This window comes from Kogia breviceps, chromosome 18 (assembly GCF_026419965.1).
Source record: "Kogia breviceps isolate mKogBre1 chromosome 18, mKogBre1 haplotype 1, whole genome shotgun sequence".
Classification (NCBI taxonomy): Eukaryota; Metazoa; Chordata; class Mammalia; order Artiodactyla; family Physeteridae; genus Kogia; species Kogia breviceps.
In genome coordinates, this window is record NC_081327.1 from 39434659 (window position 1) to 39455421 (window position 20763).

At 57.2% G+C, this 20763-nt stretch overlaps 2 protein-coding genes across 4 annotated transcripts; both read right to left on the bottom strand.

Moving 5' to 3' along the window:
- Positions 1-288: 288 nt before the first annotated feature.
- Positions 289-9968, bottom strand: CDH16 (cadherin 16). 2 transcript variants are annotated; one of them, XM_067020146.1, is made up of 18 exons: positions 9872-9968; positions 8899-8956; positions 8526-8609; positions 7944-8099; positions 7735-7873; positions 7217-7375; positions 6229-6425; positions 5473-5595; positions 5128-5278; positions 4650-4877; positions 4491-4567; positions 4228-4416; positions 3885-4126; positions 3197-3330; positions 2149-2391; positions 1914-2021; positions 1471-1587; positions 289-684 (listed from the first exon to the last, which is right to left on the bottom strand). In XM_067020146.1, the coding sequence occupies exons 2-18, from the start codon at positions 8941-8943 to the stop codon at positions 587-589; spliced, it is 2490 nt and encodes an 829-aa protein (XP_066876247.1). In that variant the 5' UTR covers positions 8944-8956; positions 9872-9968; the 3' UTR covers positions 289-586. The 2 variants fall into 2 exon arrangements, with proteins under 2 accessions (XP_066876247.1, XP_066876246.1); XM_067020145.1 differs by having other exon boundaries at positions 8899-9014; positions 9872-9957.
- A 3942-nt stretch (positions 9969-13910) lies between these two features.
- RRAD (RRAD, Ras related glycolysis inhibitor and calcium channel regulator) lies at positions 13911-17194 on the bottom strand. 2 transcript variants are annotated; one of them, XM_059045997.2, is made up of 5 exons: positions 17056-17194; positions 16454-16838; positions 15713-15786; positions 15382-15586; positions 13911-14561 (listed from the first exon to the last, which is right to left on the bottom strand). In XM_059045997.2, exons 2-5 carry the CDS (start codon positions 16821-16823, stop codon positions 14284-14286), a joined length of 927 nt encoding a protein of 308 aa, XP_058901980.1. In that variant the 5' UTR covers positions 16824-16838; positions 17056-17194; the 3' UTR covers positions 13911-14283. The 2 variants fall into 2 exon arrangements, with proteins under 2 accessions (XP_058901980.1, XP_058901979.1); XM_059045996.2 differs by lacking the exon at positions 17056-17194 and having other exon boundaries at positions 16454-17047.
- Between the last annotated feature and the right edge of the window lie 3569 nt (positions 17195-20763).

A 20763-nucleotide genomic window follows, 5' to 3' on the forward strand; every position in this document is an offset into this window, starting at 1 on the left:
ACCCCCCAGAGCAAAGATGATATCCAGGCAAACACAGAAATGACACTCTCCGGGACACCCTCCTCAACCATCACCTGGACAGTTAACCCATGCAGGACCTGCAGCCAGTGTTCTCCGAATGCCCACAGAAATGACCCACCTTGCTCTAGCCTCAAGATCTCACCAAGAGCCCATATGATGCCCCTGTGTCTTTCCCCGCAGGGGACCCCAGGCTCATCCCTCAAGCCCCCCCACCCTTTCTGTGAAGCAGGAGATGGGGAAGGGATGAAAGGGCAGGTGGACATGGATAACGCACACACGCACATGGACACCTGGACGTGGGCCCACAGTCCTCTAGGACCCATGCCCAGTTCTCCGAGGCTTTATTATTGGACAAACATGAGCCATATGAAGTGCTTCCATGGGCAGCCCATTTAGTCAGTGTGCAGGCTCTGCAGATATGTCTGGTGATGTTGCCTCCACCCTAGGGCAGGTGAAGGGGCTTCTGCCCTGTCCTGGCCCTCGTGGATCTGGAGTGCTGGGCCATCTCTCAGTGGATTCAGATGGAGCCAGAGGCCAAGTTCCCAGCAGGGGCTGCCTCGACCATTTAAACCGCAGCCTTCAGGGGCACACTGTCTACTGGCTGATCTAGGTCCTTCTTCCTCACCAGGGTCAAGTGGGTGAAGATGAGGATGAGGAAGATGCCTGAGGGGCCGGAGAGGGATAGATCAGCCCTCCGAAAGGGCCATAGGACTTGTCTATCACTAGGGACTCCTTGCTGTTGGTATTGACTTAATAAGGAAGCAAAGTTTCCTAGACAGCATCCCCAAGGCTGGGCTGGGTATGACTCTGTGGTTCTGGTGCCTGAAGGAGCCTGACTACTTGGCCTGCTCAGCCCTCACCATGGCCAGAACACCCCAGCCTCCAAGGTCCCTTTCTCTGGGGAACAGTTTGGGTGGGGATCATCTAGGAGCCAGTGAGCTGTTCCCACGGACCTCTGAGAGACAGGCACACTGTAGCAATGTGCTAGAACCAGCAAAGAAAACCAGCCAGGAAAAAAATTTAGGGGGCTAAAGAAACAAAGGGGATAGAGAGGGAGGCTTGGACTGAAAGAGTCTGGCTGGAAAGAGCTGGGCTCTGCCACACCCTGGCTGTGTAACCTCAGACAAATCACTTAACCTCTCTGAGCATCAGTGACCTCATCTGGAAAATGGGGGGAAATGCCAGCACCACAGAGTTGTAGGGAGGATTCAACGCAATAATCCTATGCTTGGCATAAGACCTGATACACAGTTAATGCGTAGCAGTAACAGTTATCAACGAGGATGATCTTGACTACGATAACACGAGGCAAAAGCATAATGACTAGAAGAGTTGGGGGGCTCCTTCTCCATCCCTGTGGGGACCCCATGGGACGGGGCACTGTTTATCCGGAGGCTGTGGCTCCAGCCACCATTGCCCTCCCCCACCCAGGAGCCCAACCTCCGTTACCTATTGCTATCAGGGTGCCCACGAGGATGCCCACCGCTGACAGCTTCGTGGGCATGCCCTTCATGCGGCCCACCTTGCGCATGCACTGCCCCTCCACATTGCAGCGACACACGATCACTGGGGAGAGGCAGGGGAGGAAGGTAAGGGCAGTGGGGGCGGGCTCCCCAGCTCCTCAGAGCCCTCAGCCCAGCCCAGCTGGCCAGTATGTGGGTTTTGGTGCATATGCTGTGTTCATGGGTGTGGCAGGGGGCTGCAAGCTCCTCCGTGCACGTGCCTGCAGGCACTGCAGTCTGTGCACCCAGCCACACACGTGCAGGTGTGCACAGGCATCTGCTGTCCTTATGAGCCTGTAGACGTGTTGCCCAGCTCCTCCCCCTGCATCCCAGGGGTTCCCTCAGGAACTACAGGCCCCTGAGCTTGGTTGCACCCCAGCCCGGCCTCACCTCGGACCTGGATCTGCCACACCCGGTCATGGTGGCTGACAACTATGGGGACTACGTGTTCGCGTGGCTCCACCCAATGCAGGCCCAGGGTGAGGTAGGCATGGGACCCTGTGGGGCCATAAGCAGCGATCAGTCACTAGCCCGCTCCCCGAGGCCCAGTCCCACCGCATCTCACTTCCAAGCGCCACCCACTCCCCACCTTGGCCACAGCCTCCCTGCTTTCCCCACCACACACCATTGAGAGCCCGGAGGCGCCAGTCCCGCTGCGCCGTGGGGTTGGGACCCAGGGCAAAGCTGTAGGGACCGTGTCCGCCGGCCAGGTCAGGGTCCCCTCGGGGTCCACCGACAACCACGCCACGGTCCTGGCGGGGTGTGCAGAGGTGTCGGGAGGGCACAGGAGCCAGAGTCGGGGTTGGGGCAGGAGGGGCCTTCAGGAAGTGGATCACGAGGGTCGCAGAGGTGCTCAGTGTTGGCTCATCTGCAGAGGAGGTAGTGCTGAGCTGGCCTGGGCCCTTCTGGGGGTGGGGTGAATTCAGAGTCCCTGGCCTGGTCCCCTTCCCCACAGCCCATCAGTCTCACCCTGTGAGTCCCCCTCCACGCCCCCTCCCTCCCCTAGACCCCCTCCTCTCCATCCCCTCTCTCTTCCTCACAATGCACTTCACCCCCTTCATTATCCAAACAGCTGCCAGGCCTTTCTGTGCCGTTTTGGATGCCAAGCTGGTTCTCACTGTCCCCCCACCCCACCCTGGCCCCTGGTGCCAGGGCCCAACAATGTGGAAATGCCCTGACTATAGATGAGCTCACCCCTGTCACAGGACAGCCCAGCTCAGAGCTGAACCCTGCCTTCCTGATGGACCTGCCCTTGGGCCAGCTCTTCATCCTGTCAAAATGGCATTCCGAGTCCTCCCCACCTGGCCTCAGCATCCCATCCGGGTTCACCTCCTGGCACGCCTGCCCCAGGAGAGCCTCTGGCCCTCCCTTCTCCCGCCCAGTCCCACGCCCTCTGCTCCCAGCCTGTGTCTGAAGCTGACACCCTGAGAGGCCCTCCGGGGCTGAGGTTGGGGGGTGGCAGGTGTCTGGAGGGAAGGGTGGTCTGAGAGGGGAGGCAGAGGCCAGGCCTTCTCAGGGAAGTATGCAGGCTGCGGCCCCTTGCCCATCCCTCCTGCCTGGAGCAGAGCGGATGCCAGCAAGGGCGCTGGCGAGGAAGCTTGGCCCTGCCTATCTGTCTGTCTGTCTTAGGTTTTCTCACCTTCCCAGAGGCCCCCACCACAGCCTGGCCATACCTGCATCCTGGGCCTCCACGAGCACTGTGTACATGTCCCCAGGCTGGGCACCCTGCAGGGCCCGGGCTATGTGCACCTCCCCAGAGACCTCCTCTATGCAGAGCCAGCCCTCTGAGTCATTGACCAGGGAGAACCTGAGGGCCAAAGAAGATGGGGCAGGGAGGCAGGGACCACATATGGGGTCTTGCCCAGAGACCTTCTGGGTCATGTGATCTGCCCAAGTTCCACATACCCTTTGTGACTTGAGGGCAGCAGCAGTGCCCGTGATCTCTCTCCAGCTTAAGGGACTCGTTGGGGGGCAGGCCTTAAACCACAGATACTGTGGCTGAGGGAGGGACTCTCAGAGCCTGGGGGGCCTGACTGAATTCCACTATTCCCAGGTCAGCCCACAAAGGGGCCGGATAGAGCCAGAGCCTGGGAACAGCACCCAGTGCTGCAGTCTGGGTGGGAGGCTGGAAGATGGCCTGGTGCAGGACAGTACGGGGAAGCATCATCTGAGCTCTCACGGAGTCCAAACACCCCTCTCCATCCAGCCCTGATCCCCACCAAGAGTCACAACCTTCACATTAACCATGGTTTGAGGAACATTGCAGGATGTAGATAATGTGAGTTCCCTCTGAGGCCCTGGGATCATCCCGAGGAAGCAGGGGTGGTCCAGCCCAGCTAAGGGGCTGGGCTTCTGGCTCACCTGAGGGGACTGCTCATGGGGTCTGAGGGCCGGATGGTCATCAGGAGGGAGCCAGCGGGGGTGCTGACTGGGACACTGGCCTCGTAGCTCTCCTGGTCCAACTGAGGGGGTGGCACCACCCTTTCCACCAGCACAGTCACGGTGACTGTGGCTCCAGGGCCTGGGTCTGGCCCCACCGGCTCTGCCATGCTCCGCACCACCACCACCAACTTGTGACTTGGAGCTGCCTCATAGCTGAGGTTCTGGAACCAGTGGGGCCCGGGTCACTGTGTGGGCCACGGCTTGGCACCCTGTGCATGAATGTGTGTATGTGTGCGCCACTCCCCCACCCCTAGCCCCTTACCTTGAGGAGTCGCAGCTGGACACGACCAGAGTCTGGCTCCCAATCCAGGCCGAAGGTTCCCTCCGCATCCCCTGCCTCAATGGCAAAGTCCATGAGGCGGAAGGCAGGCTCAAGGTCGGCGTCAGTGGCCGTGAGTGTGGTCACCAGAGTCCCAGGCTCTGTGTCCTCCGGGAGGCTTAGGGGCTCAATCTGGAGAGACGGGGAGGGGCCGTGAGCCCCCCCGTTAGCACCTTCTCAAGGTGTCCTCCCCTGTTCCTGCTTACCTGGGAAGCGGTGAACTCAGGGGCATGGTCGTTGATGTCCGCGATCGTGACTGCAATCTCACAGGTGCTGCTGAGGCCTGAGGCAGAGGAGGGCATGTTGGGGAGGCCAGGGTGGGAACAGAGGGGTCAGGGAACCCTGGGCACCTTCAGGGCACTTACCGCCCTCTGCTCCTCCCAGGTCAACGACCAGCACCTGAAGCAAGATGTTCTGGCCAGCTTGGAGGGGGGCAGCCCCCAGTGTCACACTGCCCGAGGTGGAGTCCAGCTCGAAAGCTTCCCCCTCTGCCCCCTCCTCGGGCTCAGGGCTCAGCAGCCGATACACGATGTGGGAATTGGGGGAACCGGGGGCATCTGCATCCTCTACTGAAAGCTTGGCCACCTTGGTGCCTGCAAAGACAGCACCCACGTGGATGGGACCACAGCCAGGCCTCGAGGCCTTACCTCACCCACTCTTCTTTGTGTGTATGTGTGTGTGTGTGTGTGTGTGTGTGCGCGCGCGCGCGTGCGTGTGTATGTGTTGGCGGTGAGACATTGATATAGAGACCTGAGGCTGGTCCCATCCCAGAGGAGAGCAAGATGGGATAGTTCACAGGGACTTCACCCCTCCCCCACACCCCTGACAAGGCCCACAGCCCACCTGGGGGGCTGAGCTCAGGAATGCTGATTGCGGGGCCTCGTGGGGGGCAGACAGGCGTGTTGTCATTCTCATCCATCACCACCACGGGCAGCTCCAGAGGTTCAGTGTAGTCCTCACCGCGGGTGTTCTGAGCCCGCACCCGGAGCAGGTACTACAGTGGACAGCAGAGGGCTTCAGACGAAGACCAGGGGCAGCTCCAGCCTGGCCTAGGTCTGGGTTCCCTTCTGGTGGCCAGCTCCAGCTCTTTTGCCTCAGGGCCTGTGGGGGATGTGACACTCCCAGAAGCCCACTGGACGGGGACAAAACACCCCTCAGCCTATCCTCCTGGCCTCCCCCTCACCTCACCTCAGCCTGGGTTTCTCGGTCCAGCTCCCTGGTCACGTAGAGTTTCCCCTCCTTGTCCACATCAAAGGGTCCAAGGGGCTGGTTCTCCAGGTGATAATGTACATGGCCTCCACTCCAATGTACCTGGGCGGGGGACACAGAATGAGGGCCCCCAGGACGAGGGGCAGGAATAGCCCATGTCAGCCCTTATATTCCAAATGTTCCTGGGTAGGGAGCCTGGGCCCCAACTGTTTTGTGACCCCAGGCAAGTTGCTGCCCTCTCTGGAGTCCGGTAGGGTCCTTTGCTTTCGGGGCACTTGTGACAACTCCACGGAGGCCTTAACCTGGTCCAAGCCTGGATCTTGCCCAAAGTGCCTGAATGACCAGGTTGTTTTGTTCTCTGCCCTCTCAGGCTGGGCCTGACCCCAGGCCATTCCTCGAGGAGCCTGAGACGTTCCTGGCCTGGGTGACAATCCCCATGGCAGCAAGGAGGTGGCAGCTGTTCTGCTGAGGAAGCCTGGGGTCAGCTCAGGAGGTCAGAGCACAGAGCCACGCCTGCCAGAGGACAGCAGGTGAGGAGCTATGGGCCTGGTCCCAGGGCCTGATACGCTCACTCCATCTTGAAAACTGATGGGGACAGTGGAGGAAGGAGCATAGGTGGGGGAGGAACAGGGGTCAAGCTGAGCCCCAGACCCACCCACCCCAAATCTCCACGAGACTCAGGCCCAGCTGCACCATCCATGGGCTTATTTCAGCTGCTAACAGCCACTTACTCACCTGGGCAATGTGGTGTGGGTATGGAACTTGGAGATTCTCTGCCAGGTGGACAGGGTCTAGGGGCACCCAGGTGTTTTCTACTATGGAGACATCTATGGTGGCTGTGGCCTGGTGGCCCGAGGCCTGGTCACCCATGTCCTTGACCTGTACCAACAGCTGGTATGGCCCCTCCAGAGCCTGATCTAGGCTGGTGCTCCCTAGAAGGGGCAGGGTGGTCAGCTGAGCAGGGGGCCAGTACATCCTGGTACCAAACACAAAGCCAAGCATATGTCCGGTGTTCAGGATGCTCTCTTGGCCAATGGATGAGAGGGACCTTTAGCACCATTGTGAGCATCCGACCAGGACTTGACGGTTTGCAAAATCACTTCCGCATCTGTCCCCACAATGAATGGTTGATGGACTGGATAGGTGGATGACCAGGATGGGGGACGGTAAACGGGGGGATAGGTAGATGAGTGAATGACCGGTTGGATAAATGGACAGTTGACTAGGTGGATGGATGGGGGTTTGAGAGGGTAGAAAGATGAGGATTTGGGCATGTGGATGAACGGTTGGATAGGTGGACTGTACGTATGTTTGCATGGTAGATGGATGAACGGGTGGCTGGCCGAGTGGGTGTGTGATTGGGTTTTCTTTTCTTCCCCAACCTGTGCCTCTGGTCTGAACTCCCAGGTCCAGATCTCTCCTGCCATCAGTCCCAAGGTCTCCCAGCAGTGTCCTGGGCCACAACCCATCAGGTCTCTCCTATCCTTGTCTCTTAGGCCCAAGTATGCAGAACGTAGGGTTGAGGCACTTCCATCCACACCATTCCTTACCTCTCCATGCATGATCCTGCCTCCGCCCATGTTTTTGCCTTGCTGCTCTCTCCAGCTGGAATACTTTTTCCTCCTGCTTTATCTCTCAAGCTCCAACCCATCCTACAGCTCAGATGCAACCTTCCTCAGCTTTTCCCAACCCTCCCCGCTATTCACACCCAGCTCAGGCTCACCCTCAGGGCTGAGAGCCAGAGCCCCCAGCTGAGGCTCCAGCCGGAACATATCTGCGGAAGGCTGGGATGGGGCCTGGTTCAGGATGTGGAATCGAAGATCCGAGTTGGCTGTGCCTGGCTCATCGCCGTCCGAAGCCTCAAGGAAGAAGAAGGGGACACCTGGTGTGTATGGAGAGGGTTCACCATTAGGGGTGAAGGGGTGGGGAGAGTCTCCCAAGCTTCCTTTATCTCTCCCTGGGTCTTCCTTCTGTATTCATCATCATATCGGGATTCTGAAGGTGAGCCATGGCTCTTCACCCCACTTCACAGATGAGCAAACTGAGGCCAAGAGTAGATGGAACTCACCTGTGGACCCTCAGTGCGGTAGGGGAGGTGCAGGATGGGACAGAAGTGGGAGGGGGCGACTTGGACCCTGACTGCCCTGTCCCTATGCCAACTCTATGGCCATCTCTTTACTCTCTGTTCTCCCATCAGTGGCCACCTGACCTTGCTGTGAGCTGGCTGCTTGGGGCACTCACCAGGCCTGGTGCCCTGGCTCAGCTGAACTTTGTAGATGGCCTGGGAGAAATGGGGCACCTGGTCATTCTCATCCTTCACATGCACAAGCACGTGCTGCGGGCCCCACAAGACACGTCCATCCTCTGTCTCCAGGGTGACCTGGCAGGGAAGGGTAGTCAGTGCCCCAGCTTACCTTGGTGGCTTTCTCCTACTCCTGGCCCAGTCGTACCTGTAGCTGGTACTCTGCCTGTTCCTCCCGGTCCAGGGCCCTGGTCACCAGCAGGAAGCCAGACTCTGGATCCACAGCAAAGGGGCCCTCAGCTGCCACGCCTGAGTCTCCTGACAGAACAATCTGGCCCTCAGTCTCCTTACGGGGCAGCGGTAGCTGGCGAGGAGAGAACAGAGGTGAAGGGAGTGGGGGCCGGGCCTGGAGGATGTCCCCTCCATCCCATGGCCCCAGTTTATATGTGGGGAAGCTGAGGCTTAGAGAGTGTTGGCACTTGCCTGAGGTCACAAAGCCAGTAGGAACGGGGGGGAAATTCAAAGCCAGAGCTCTCTCCTCTGTGCCTGACGCTCCCTATACCCCGTGCCCTACTTTCTAAAGCTTGAAACTTCCCCTCCATCACCTCATCCTTAAACTTAAAGCTCTGCTTTCTTTGGGGATTAAAATCGTATCAGTCATTCACGCTATACCACATACTGTCTAGAAAGCAGGTTTGAAAGAAAGCCAGAGCAAGAAAGAGAAAGGAGTGCTGGAGGTAGGGGAAGAAGGACTTGGAGGGAGGGCAGCCCACGCAGCTCTCAGGCTCACCTTGGTCAAGTACAAAGGGAAATTTCCACCGTAGTTTTCCGGGACGTCCACATACACCTCTGCAGGCTGGGCCCCGGGGAAAGCCTGTGGGAGGATTCTTACCACGTCAGCAAGCTGTACGTACCTTCCTGCCGTGGGTGCCGGGACCTGACAGGGAGAGGGAATTCTGCTCCTCCCCTGGGCCTGGCCATATCTTAGCCCATCCACCCGCTGGCCTTTGACCTCCTGACCCCACAACAGGCCTGTAGCCAGCTCTCATCACCATCCCCCAAACACTACCATCCATAGTCAGTGCAACTGGTCCAGGTAGAGTAGGGGGCGAGGGCGCCAACCAAAGCCAGGATCTGAGGGTGAGGAGCAGGGTCCAACTCACCTGGGGGATGAAGAGGCAGAGCAGCCACAGCCAGGCCCGAGCCATGGTCAGGATGGGCCTGAGGGACATGGCAGTAAGGATCCAGCCCAGACCGGTGGGCAAGAGGGTTCTTCTCTCTAGAAAGTATTCCTCCCCTCATTCCCCCTCAGCCCCTGGGCCATGGTTTCCCCAGGCCCCATGGGGTACAACAGTCCCTCCTTTTTCAGCTGGATCAGCAACTCTCAGAGCTGCCCCTCCCCCTGCCACCCACTTGGGCACTGCCCCCGCCCTTTTTCCCTGCCTGAGCCCATTGCATACGCATAGCCAGAGGGACCTCACGACAGACTGGCCTCCTCTTCTTCCCTTTTTAAGGGCCTGCTGCTCCCCATTGCCTGCAGGGTAGTGTCCAGCTCCTTGGCCAGGCCCATCAAGACCCCCAGGCCCAGCTGCCCTGCATTTCTTCATTCTTGTGCGCACAAGGGTCTCCATGGGAGTTTCACCTCCAGACCTTTGTCTACTTCCTCCCCCATGGCCTCCCCAGCTTGTAGATCCCAAAGGGGATCTAGGTAATTTCCCAGAAGCACCCCAAGTCACAAAAGTTTGAAGCTAGAAAGACCCTGACGACTCTGAGGGCCACTTCCTGTGGTCGCCTCACGTCGCAGGCAAGGCCTGAAGGGCAGAGCCTGACCAAGGTCGTGGAAGACTTGACCACAGAAGAACTCCTCCTGGAACAGAGGACTCGTGGTTCAGGGTCTGCAGCACTGTTCTACCACCCACTGCCATCCTTCAGCCATGGGGGAGTCGCCGTGGGGCAGGAGCCCTGCCCTGATCTCAGCATTTTCCAGCCCTTAGCGCGGAGCTGGGCGCACAGAGCACAGACAGCCACGCCAACCACTCCCGGGAATTCTTCCCTGGACGACAGGACAGTGTTTCTCCTTCTCCCACCACCAACACCAGCCTCAGCCCTGCCCACCCTCCACTCCCAGACTCTCACCCGCCGGTGCCTGAGGGTGGCTTCCTTGGTCCAGCCGCCAGGTGAAAGATCTCTTTCTACAGGGAGTGCTGGCCAGGCCGGACCGGGTGGAACAGGGCAGGGCGGACACTTGAGCAGGTAGGCGGGCCAGCCATGCTTGCTCAGGAGTGGAAAACACCACTGGGCCCACAGCAGCAGGCCTGGCCCTGCCCAGCCCCCCAGGTTACTCATTGACTTTGGAAAGCTGGGGGCTGCTCAGCATCCATGACCGCCGGCCCCAGGGGGTGGGGAGATCATCGACCTGGCACTTATCCCACCCCTACACGGCCCAGTGGATACTTCTCAGCCCTCTGGGTTTGGACACCGCTTTTTTTCCCCGTGGCTCCAGACTCGCTCCCACTTCTCCCCACTGTGCACCAGCATCTGCAGCTCTGCCTTGGCCCACTCTGTTCCTTTTGTCTGGAATGCCCTTCCCACCCCTTCATCTGTCTCCTAAGCACTTGCTCCGGCTTCACTACTCAGCTCAAATATTCCCCTCTCCCAGGAACTCTTCCCTGGGCTTCCAGGCTTGTTCAACGTTCTCCTGTGGAATATCTGGCCCCCGCCCATGCCCCCATGACAAGTGCTATCTCTATCAACACAGAGAGGACACCAGGTTGTCATTGGCTGTCTCTTCCATCAGACTGGGAGGCCCTCCAGAGCAAGAATCAGGGACCCAGTAATGATCTGGCCCTTGCCCGGCCCTGGCAGCTCCCAGCTGGCTTGTGGAACTAAGATAAGGAGCTAGAGGTGGCACGTGCAGGATAGGGAAACAGCTCATTACCTGAACTGGATACTTAGGGCTCCACACCACCCACCAATGGGACCAGGAGGTGGGGTGGGGGGACAGCAGCCTGTGAGATCCCCTGAGCCTCCCTAAGTGCTCACACTAGCCCCTGGACACTGACAGGGCTGGGAAAATGTACTGTCTTGTGCCTCTGAGAAGGAGAGAAAAGACTGAGCCAGCTCAGGTGACTTGAGGGAATTGCAGGGTGGACCAGGGGCCCTGCCCCCAATGAGGGCAGCCAAGTAGAGTCAGGAGACGCCTCTCGGCCTGGGAGTCTGGGATGACGGGGGGGAGGGTGGGAAAGGTCAGGGACCCTGGTCTCCAGTCTCTCCCATGGTTTCCCCCAAGTCCTTCCCACTGCATATCTGGTTATATTCTCTCAGGCTGGAAAGCTGGATCAGGACTCCTCAGCTCACCCCAGCTTTGTCTGTCACAAGTTGAGTGCCTGCCTCAGTGTCACCTGGGCACCCCAGCCTGGAGCGGTGCAGCATGCAGATATTGAAGGGGGTCTCACATGCGTTAAGCTCCTACTCTGCGCCTGGCACTGCTCTAAGCACATACCTTCATTATTCCAACCACTCCATTCCGAAGAAGACATCATCCCCATGTCACACACTGAGGCACAGAGAGGCTGAGCGGCTTGTCAACAGTGTCAACAGCCAATAAGTGGCAGAGCTAGGGAGGTCTGTATTCTTTTTCAGGCCTCAGAACCTTCACCTACTCTGAGAAAACCATGCCTGCCACATGCCTTGAAGTATGTTGGGATTGGGAGTGGGGAACAGCAGCAGCTCTGAGCAGTTAACATCGCCCTAGGGGGCATGTGGGTTAGTCATGGGGATCTCACACCTGGGGAGCAGCCCTTAAACCTCCTTCTGCTATTGAAAAATCAGAATTCTAACCAGGTTTTGAGGGTTCCCAGGAGTCTGTGGAGTGAAAAAATTGACTAATGAAGAAATTGATGGTCTCTTCAATAAGTGGTGCTGGGAAAACTGGACAGCTACATGTAAAAGAATGAAATTAGAACACTTCCTAACACCATACACAAAAATAAACTCAAAATGGATTAGAGACCTAAACGTAAGACCGGACACTATAAAACTCTTAGAGGAAAACATAGGAAGAACACTCTTTGACATATATCACAGCAAGATCTTTTTTGACCCACCTCCTAGAGTAACGGAAATAAAAACAAAAATAAACAAATGGGACCTAATGAAACTTAAAAGCTTTTGCAAAGCAAAGGAAACTATAAACGAGACGAAAAGGCAACCCTCAGAATGGGAGAAAATATTTGCAAACGTATCATCAAAGGATTACTCTCCAAAATATATAAACAGCTCATGCAGCTCAATATTAAAAAAACAAACAACCCAATCAAAAAACGGTCAGAAGACCTAAATAGACATTTGTCCAAAGAAGACATACAGATGGCCAAGAAGCACACGAAAAGCTGCTCAACATCACTAATTACTAGAGAAATGCAAAACTGCAATGAGATATCACCTCACACTGGTTAGAATGGGCATTATCAGAAAATCTACAAACAGCAAATGCTGGAAAGGGTGTGGAGAAAAGGGAACCCTCTCGCACTGTTGGTGGGAATGTCAATTGATACAGCCACTATGGAGAACAGTGTGGAGGTTCCTTAAAAAACTAAAAATAGAATTACCATATGACCCAGCAATCCCACTACTGGGCATATACCCAGAGAAAAACATAATTCAAAAAGACACTTGTACCCCCCAACGTACATTGCAGCACTATTTACAATAGCCCGGTCATGGAAACAACCTAAATGCCCATCAACAGATGAATGGATAAAGAAGATGTGGTACATAGGTACAATGGAATATTACTCAGCCATAAAAAGGAACGAAACTGGGTCATTTGTAGAGATGTGGATGGACCTAGAGACTGTCATACAGAGTGAAGTAAGTCAGAAAGAGAAAAACAAATATCATATATTAACACATATATGTGGACTCTAGAAAAATGGTACAGATGAACCCGTTTGCAAGGCAGAAATAGAGACCCAGATGTAGAGAACAAACATATGGACACCAAGGGGGGAAACGGGGGTGGGGAAGGTGGTGGGATGAATTGGGAGATTGGGATTGACATATATACACTAATATGTATAAAAAATAGATAACTAATAAGAAACTGCTGTATTAAAATAAAAATAAAAATAAATAAAAAAAAGAAATGTATGGACCCTGGCCTGGAACCTTTTCAGAAACTGTCCCGAGCCCTGCCCCAGGCTGCTTCTGGTCTCCCAAGGTGGGCAGACATATACCAGTCCCTACTCAGCCACTTCTGCCCGTGTGGCCTCGGGCAAGTGCTTCTGTCCCCTGTATGCCATTGCTGAACAGGGATGTTCCCTCCTGAAATGATGCGGGCAAACTCCTAGCAGGCCCCTATGCCCAGAAGCCTCCCCTTCCCAGAGGTGGGTGGTGGGGAAATGCACACCTCCAGCTGTCAGCGAATCTGCACACATTTATGTGCAAATGCAAGGCCTCTCCTTCCAGGCAAGGAGGGCTCCAGGGACCTGCTCCCACATTAGCCAATGCCGAGCATGGGATGCTCTGGCCTGGCCACTCACAGCAGGGAGAACAGTGAACCCTCCCTGTCCTCCGCCTCCCACTCCCTTCGCAGTAGCCCAGCCTCAGACGGGAGGTGGGGAGACATGCGGACTCAAGTCCGCCTGACTGTGCCTTCCTCATCCCAGCCTTAACAAACCAGCCGCCTCCTTCTCTAGCCAGGGAGTCTCAGAAGTCTTCCACAGCCACTCCACCTCAGCAGATTTCCAGCCCCTCAGGAGGGAGCAGGGCAGAGACACCCACCCAGGAGCCAGACCCAGGGTTCTTGTTTGGCCATGACACCTGGGGCAGGACGTGGTCCCTTGGGCAGCCTCAATTTCCCTTACATACAGTGGGGTAACTGAGCCTTTGATCAGCTAGGCAATGCCAGGCTCCAGCTCAGAAGAATCTGGCTAACAGGCTGGGTGGGATTCATGTCTCTTCCTGCTGCTTGGACCCCCCAACCAGGCCCCCACCCACACCTGCCCCTCTGATCCAGCTGGCTATATCTGGGCCCAAACATTAGAATAGTCAAGGCCACATACTAGGGTGGGGCAGCTTCAGGAACCAGCCTTGAAGGTTCCTCAACTTCAGGAACCCTTCCTGCTCCTGCAGCCCCCGAATCAAAGGAAACACAGAGTCAACAGCCCTGACCTATCAGGAAATAGTCTTTATTACAAAAATCTGCATGTAAACAAATAGCCACTGCACTGAACAGCCTCCCGCCAGGGCATGCACACCACGGGTGTAGAGAAAGGCAGAGTCCTCTCCCCATTCATAGGCCTGCTCCACAGGCTGGGCTCAGGCTGCTTCGTGGGACGCACATGGGCCTGCACGGGCGTCTCTGTGGGCCCAGCCCTTGACGCCCACTGGGAGCCACCTCCCTGGGCAGCACTGTCTCTCTGTCCATGACCATGAGGTGCGGGATACCCAGAGTCTGAGCCAGTCCTGGGGCACCTTGGGCGGTTGGCTGGGCCAGCCCACCAATCTGCCCATCTGTCTGCACAATACAGTGAGTGCCCCAGGGCCTAGAGCACGGAGAGGTCGTGGCAGGACTTGGACTTGGCACGCAAGGCCATCTTGCGGCTGTTTCGAGCAACGATGCGGCCCAGGAAGCGCTTCGCCTTCTTGCCAAGGCTCTCTCGCCGCCGAGTACCCGCTTGCCGACGTGCGTTGGCCTCTTTGCTGTCCCTGCGCAGGCGTATCTGGCGCACGACACCCTCAAACAGCGCCTGGACATTGTGGTGCAGCGCAGCTGATGTCTCGATAAACTTGCAGTCGAAGACGACGGCACAGGCCCGGCCCTCTGGTGTGGGTGGGGACAGGCACACATCAATAAACAAAGGGTGCGGGGATGAACAGCCCACTCAAACCCTGGCCACGCCATGGCAGCTACCACATCTCTGGGTCTTCCCCAGAAACACAACCACCCCAGCTCCTGTACAGAGGGGCCCAGGCATCACTGGGTCACCCAGTTGGCAGAGCGTGCCTACGTTTAAGGAGCTCACAAAGGCCCACAAAAGGAGACTCATTTATTGAAATACTCTGAAGTTTGATATTTAAATGGAAGTGCTGTAGTAGTCAACAAATGAAAAGTTTGTTGAACAGCTTAGTGTTCTATGGCTCGATGTTATATCATGATGAATGATGGGTAGAATAGGGTGGACGTCGCCAAGTCACGGCTGGTTCCTCTGCAGGGCTCAGGTCTGGGGGCCACAGAGGATGATGCTGAGCCCAGGAAGTGGGTGCTCCCCAAGGGCAAGACTATGCTGAGACTGGCCCTGGCCTGGAATCCAGGCTCTGAACTCCTGGCCTGATTCCCTGCACTCTCCTCACCCCTCATATGCCAGGCCAGGGACAAAGAGGACAGAAAAGGAGGGCACTGAGGTGGCCCAGCTCAGCGTCCAGCAGCCTTCACCTCCACTAGCTTATTTGGTCCTTTCCCCAGCACTCAGGTCTTTGGGAGTCCTGTGGGAGGGCAGAAGCTCTCCCCCCTCTCCCTGAGTTTTCTTCCTAAACATTTTTAGCCACTGATGATCCCCAGGGACTCGAGCTGAGTCAAGACTGAGTGGACCACAGCCCAGCCAGGATCTCCCTCCCTTTCTGACCCACTCCCTCCCGCTCACCATCCAAGGAGACCTCACGAGAGCGCACTAGGTCGCTCTTGTTGCCCACTAGGATGATGGGCACGTCGTCTGTCTGCCGCGCCCTCCGCAGCTGGACCCGAAGCTCTGAGGCCTTCTCAAAGCTGTCCTTGTCCGTCACTGAATACACGATGACATATGCATCTCCCATGGCCATGCAGTGGCCAGGTAGCCAGCGGCCCCCATCCTAGGGAATACAGACACATATTTACCCAATAGTCCTCACGCCCCAGCTACAAGGCTGTCACTCCCGGCAGGTCCCTACCCCCAGCTCACCCCTCCCACCCTGCCCTGGTCTCAGCCTGCATCTTACCTGCTCCCAAATGTCATAGACCATGAGCGCTGCCTCTTCTCCATCCACCAGGATGGAGCGATCATACGTGTGGCCTAGGCAGGAGACCAGTAATCAGGTTACCTGCTGGCTGCCAAGAGCCCCCCTCCTCCAATACACCAGGTTTCCTGTTCTGGCCACACCCTTCAACTCCTCCCCAGAGCCCTCCTAACCTTCTCCTTCACTGATAGCTGCTATGTAGCAACAGAAGTGACAGGGTTGAGATATGGGGGGTTGGAGGGCACGGTGTGCCTGGCCCCCACCTAGGCACCCTTACCCCAAGCTAGCAATGTCCTGGGTAGACACTCCTGTGCTCCCTGCCCTCCTGTTGCCTGAGACCCAGGGTGGTTCTGACCACAGTGGCCTGAGTTAGAACAGACATCCCCTGGGGACCTTGGTTACCTAGGACTCCTCTCCTCGAAACTCCCTCTGGCTGGGTTCTTGCCAGGCCTGGCAGGGAGGGATATCCTGTCTCCAGACTACAGAGTAATTAATCGTATGCCCTGGGCCTTATACTCTAAGCACTTCTTTCCCTACTAAGGGCTGGGGTACCTTCTCCCTTAGTTTCCCCATCTGTGAAAGGGGTATGTAGAGGCAGATTCTCAAAGTGCCTTCAGAATCCCTTTGTTATCTGCTGCTTTTGATCCTGGTGCCCAGTCCTGTAGCTCCCAGTCCTAACCCTGTGCTCGCCCCTCCCTTGAACAGTCCCTCCCAGCCCCTCACCTGCGGCCTCTGCTTCAGGCCCGTCCTCTATACCACCGAAGATGCGCGCCAGAGCACTCTTGCCGACGCCAGGCGCCCCCAGCAGCAGCACCTTGTAAACGCTCTCGTCTGAATCGCTGCCACCTGAGCTGAGCGAGTCGGAGGAGCCCTGGGGCCAGTCCAGCCTCGGACCCTGGGCCCCAGTCCCGGGCTCGGCCGTTGTCAGAGCTCCCGGAGCCAGCGCCGCCTGCAAGTCGCGCTCGTCCACAGGCATGCTCCGGCGGTGCAGCGGGGGCGCCGGGCCCCAGGGTGTGCTGCCCCGACGGCGCTCGCGCTCGCGGCCCCCACCGCGGCTCCCGCCCGCTCCGCTGCCGCCGCCGTTCAGAGTCATCGCGTCGGACGCCGTCTGGGGAACGGGAATCCAGATGGCTGCGTGAGCCGCGGTGGAGATGGAGTGGGAAGCTGGGCCCGGTACGCGCCTGCCCGACCACGGGTCAAGAAAGATGCTCGGGGCCCAGGACGTGCCGCAGAAGGTCCTTGCGTCCTGACTTGTGACCCATCCTCCTGACTCGTTCATCCCAGACGGTGAGACCACCCCCGCCCCGCTCTGCCAGGACACTCACCCGCTCACACACAGACACGGTCAGGACTAGGTAGGTCCCGGGCTCGGATACAATCCACTCGCAGACCCAGGCTCGGACACTCGACGCTGTCGCAGCTGCTGCCTTCTCGGTCCGCACTGGGTCCGGGCTCCAGAGCCGCCTATTTAAGCCTCTGCCCGCCCCCGCCGCCACCCCCGCGCTCGCCCCGGGCTGCGCTGTCCGGGGGCTGACGTGTCCGTCCCCATCTCCCGAGGGGGATCCCCCGCCCTACTCCTAGGACCGCACACCCACCCAGCCCCCGCCTCACCCGTCAGGGCGGGGCAGGGGCTGGCTCCTCAGACAACAGCCGGGTCTGAGTGTGTGTGTGTGTGTGTGTGTGTGTGTGTGTGTGTGTGTGTGTGTGTGTGTGTGTGTGTGTGTGTGTGTGTGGCGGGGGGGGGCGAGGGCGAGGGGAGGGGGGCAGGTAAGGAGGGAAAAGGGAGAAGGAAAGGGAGCACGTGAATGGTGCGGAGGAGGGCCATGGAGGTGGAGGGTGCCACCACGGGTGGGGGCCAGGGGGAAAGCCCCGACCAGCCAAGTGCACCAAGTCCCCACTAGGGAAGAATTGAGGTCTGGCCCTTTAAAAGTGATTTCTCTTTTCCCTCTCTCCCAGTCCTGGCCTGTCGCCCAAGCAAGCAGACCAGTTACAGGTCAGACAGACTTCACCCTTCACTGCCCATGTCACCCATTCCCCACCTGCTGGTATCTGAGCTAGAATTTAGGGGCCCTAAATCCAGGCTTCTCGCCTCAGCACCAGGTCCTTCCCACTCTCATCCCTGCCCTTGGCAGTTGAAGATTCCACCTGATGAGCCTGCCCTTCAGGATGAGGGTTAGTGACACCTGAGCCCCTGGGGACCCTTGCAGAGCTGTTTGGGGGAGGGGGCAAGGAAGGGAGGCCCGCTGGCAGTGTGGTGCAGGTAGAGGGGCAGCTTGAACCTTGGGGAGGGAATACAGGCCCAGAGAAGGAAAAGGATGAAGTCAGCACCACCTCCCCCTCAGCACACTCCAGGCAGCTGCCAGTAACTCTGCTAAAAATACCTGGCCCTGGTCATTCTGCTCCTGGCCTGGAGGTTGCCCAAAGTTGGGGAAATCCTGGCAGACAGGTGTCAATGCCAGCAGGAACAGATAGGGGTGGGACTAGACCAGGGTCAGGTCCAGCTCCAGCCACTCTAAGAGTCTGCAATGTCTCCTTCCTTCCCTTTAGTCTCAGACTGTGCCTGCAGTTCAGAGCACACACAGGGCCCGGAGGTTCAGACTCCCATTCAGAAGGGGCATAGTTGTAGAGTAGGGATGGGGTCAGCGGGGTGGGGGTGGGTTAGCCACCACTTGGTGCTACCACTACCCAGAGATCAGCCCCTCCTCAACCCGGGGAGGGCGCTGGGGCACAGAGGGGAGATATAATGGGGAGGCTTGGGTTCTAGTCCTGAATCTGTCTCCAGGCTCCTGGGTCTTGCCTCCCTCCCAGCCTCAGGGTGGCCAGCTGTAAACTGCCTTGCTCATGTTTGGGGTGTATGGAGACTGGGAACAGGCACTCTGTGAGGTACTTTGTGACAGGGACCCGCTATTAGAGTGACGTATGATTGTGATGAGTGTGGTGGGGGTGGGGGGCACCCATTCAGGGCTCAGGTGACATCACGGAAGGATGGATCCTAGTGGGCTGCTGTAGGTTGTCATGGAGACCTGGGTCAGGTCTCTCTGACTGCTGCATCAGTTTCCTTGGCAACATCTGAGAGGGCCTTGGAATGAGGAGGGCCTGGCTAGGTAAGTGTTAGAGGGTTCATGCAGGCCCCTCTGCTACTTGAGGTCCTCAAAGTTAAGCAAGGCCTGGACTGAGGGGTGATCTCTCTATTTGTGTTCTTCACATGGCCTGGGGGGTCTTGGAAGCCTGGGCACTCCCATGTTGGCTTTAGCTTCCGGGACGAGATCCAGAGGGAAGAGGGAGTCATGGGTTGAGCCTTCTGTCAAAGAACGAAAGTCTTGGGACTTCCCTGGCAGTCCAGTGGTTAAGACCTTGAGCTCCCTGTGCAGGGGGCACGGGTTCGATCCCAGACTGGGGAACTAAGATCCTACATGCCGTGTGGCACGGCCAAAAAATTAAGAAACAACTAAACAAAAGGAACAAAAGTCTTAAGAGCCAGCAAACTACTTCCCATCAGGAACGCCGCTGGGCTGCTTATGGCCCCTCCTAACCACCTTACACATGACCTTGCTGCTGACAAGAGCCCCTGGATGTCCAACAAAGGGTGGGTGTTGGGGGGTAGCTGTGTTTCTTCCAAGCAGGGAGCCATGCAAGGAATTAGGGCTGGGTTTCCCCTCTGATAATCTAAGCTCTTGACCTCAGCAATGTTTCCTCATTGCCAAGGGAACTGCGTCCACATTGGGCCACTCAGGCCCCAGGCATTCTGCAACAGTCCAGACCTACCACAAGCATCGGTATGGCCAGGGGCCCGGGGAACCATACCAGGACATGACCTTGAAACACCCCCATTCCCAATTCCTGATCCTCTCAGTTCTCTGGGCTGAGCTTGGCTGCCCAGAAGGAGCAAACTGAGGCTTGAATACCCCTAAGATAGCCCAGCCTTCAAATCCCAGCTCTGCACCTTACTAGCTGTTTCACCTCTGCCCATTTAGCTTGGCTGAGCCTCAGTTCCCACTTGTGTAGAACAGGGATAATGTCTTCATGGGGGTTGTTATAAGATATAAGTAACACAAAATGCAGAGGTAAGGTGGTTGGCACATGTCTGGCCTGTAGTAATATCTCAATATGAACACTTTTCTTATCACCCTTAGTTGAGGACAGGTTGAGTGAGTCCCTGGGCCCTCTCCTGCTTCTTCTTTCCTGCTCCTGCTCCATTCTCTCCAGAATGGTGGTCTGCCCAGGAGAGGGGCAGATGCAGAAACCTCTCCCCTCTCCCCCATACCCACCTTTTCTCTGTGGGACCCCATGCCCTCCCCCTTCCCTCGGGTAGCAAAATGCTGCAAAGGCAACTTGGCTGGATTTCAGTATTCCCAGCCCTCCTTACATCAGAGCTCCCATGCCCCAGTTCTTCTGTTAAGTCTCAATTCATTCATTCCACTGACCTGTACTAATACCTACTACTGTGTGCCAGGCCCTTGTGCTTTGGGAATGATGATGAGCAAACATGGATATAGCTGGGCCTGTTCGTACATGTCATCTAATCTCTGGGTCAGTCTCACTCAGCTATGATTTGTTGTTCCCATTTTGTAGACATGGTAACCGAGGCCTGAGAAGTCGCAGGCCAGAAACAGCACAGCCAGACACCCCTGGTGGAGGGTTTCAGGGACCTAAAACTTCACCCCCCCCCCCCGCCCACCCCCATGTTCTCAGACAGCAGCTGGGATTCCAGAAAGTTCCCCGGGCACTAGCCCAGGATTCACATATGATGTCCCTGCAGGCAGCTGTGGGCCCCGCACAGATGAGTCGAGACTGAAATCTGATATGCCAGCTGGGTATGAGCAGCTTGATGATCCTCGTCCACCGTTGCCTGGCTGCCAGGAGAGCCAGCTGAATGACTCAGTGACACCTGCCTCCTCCGTGACCTCCCACCCCCAGGTGAACACAGACACCACAAACACCTAGACACATCGGGCTGTCAGTGCAGAAGTACACACGTGGTAAAGCCTACAGCTGGGTATTGGTGGTTGGGGAGGCTCCCTGGGGCCTGAGGG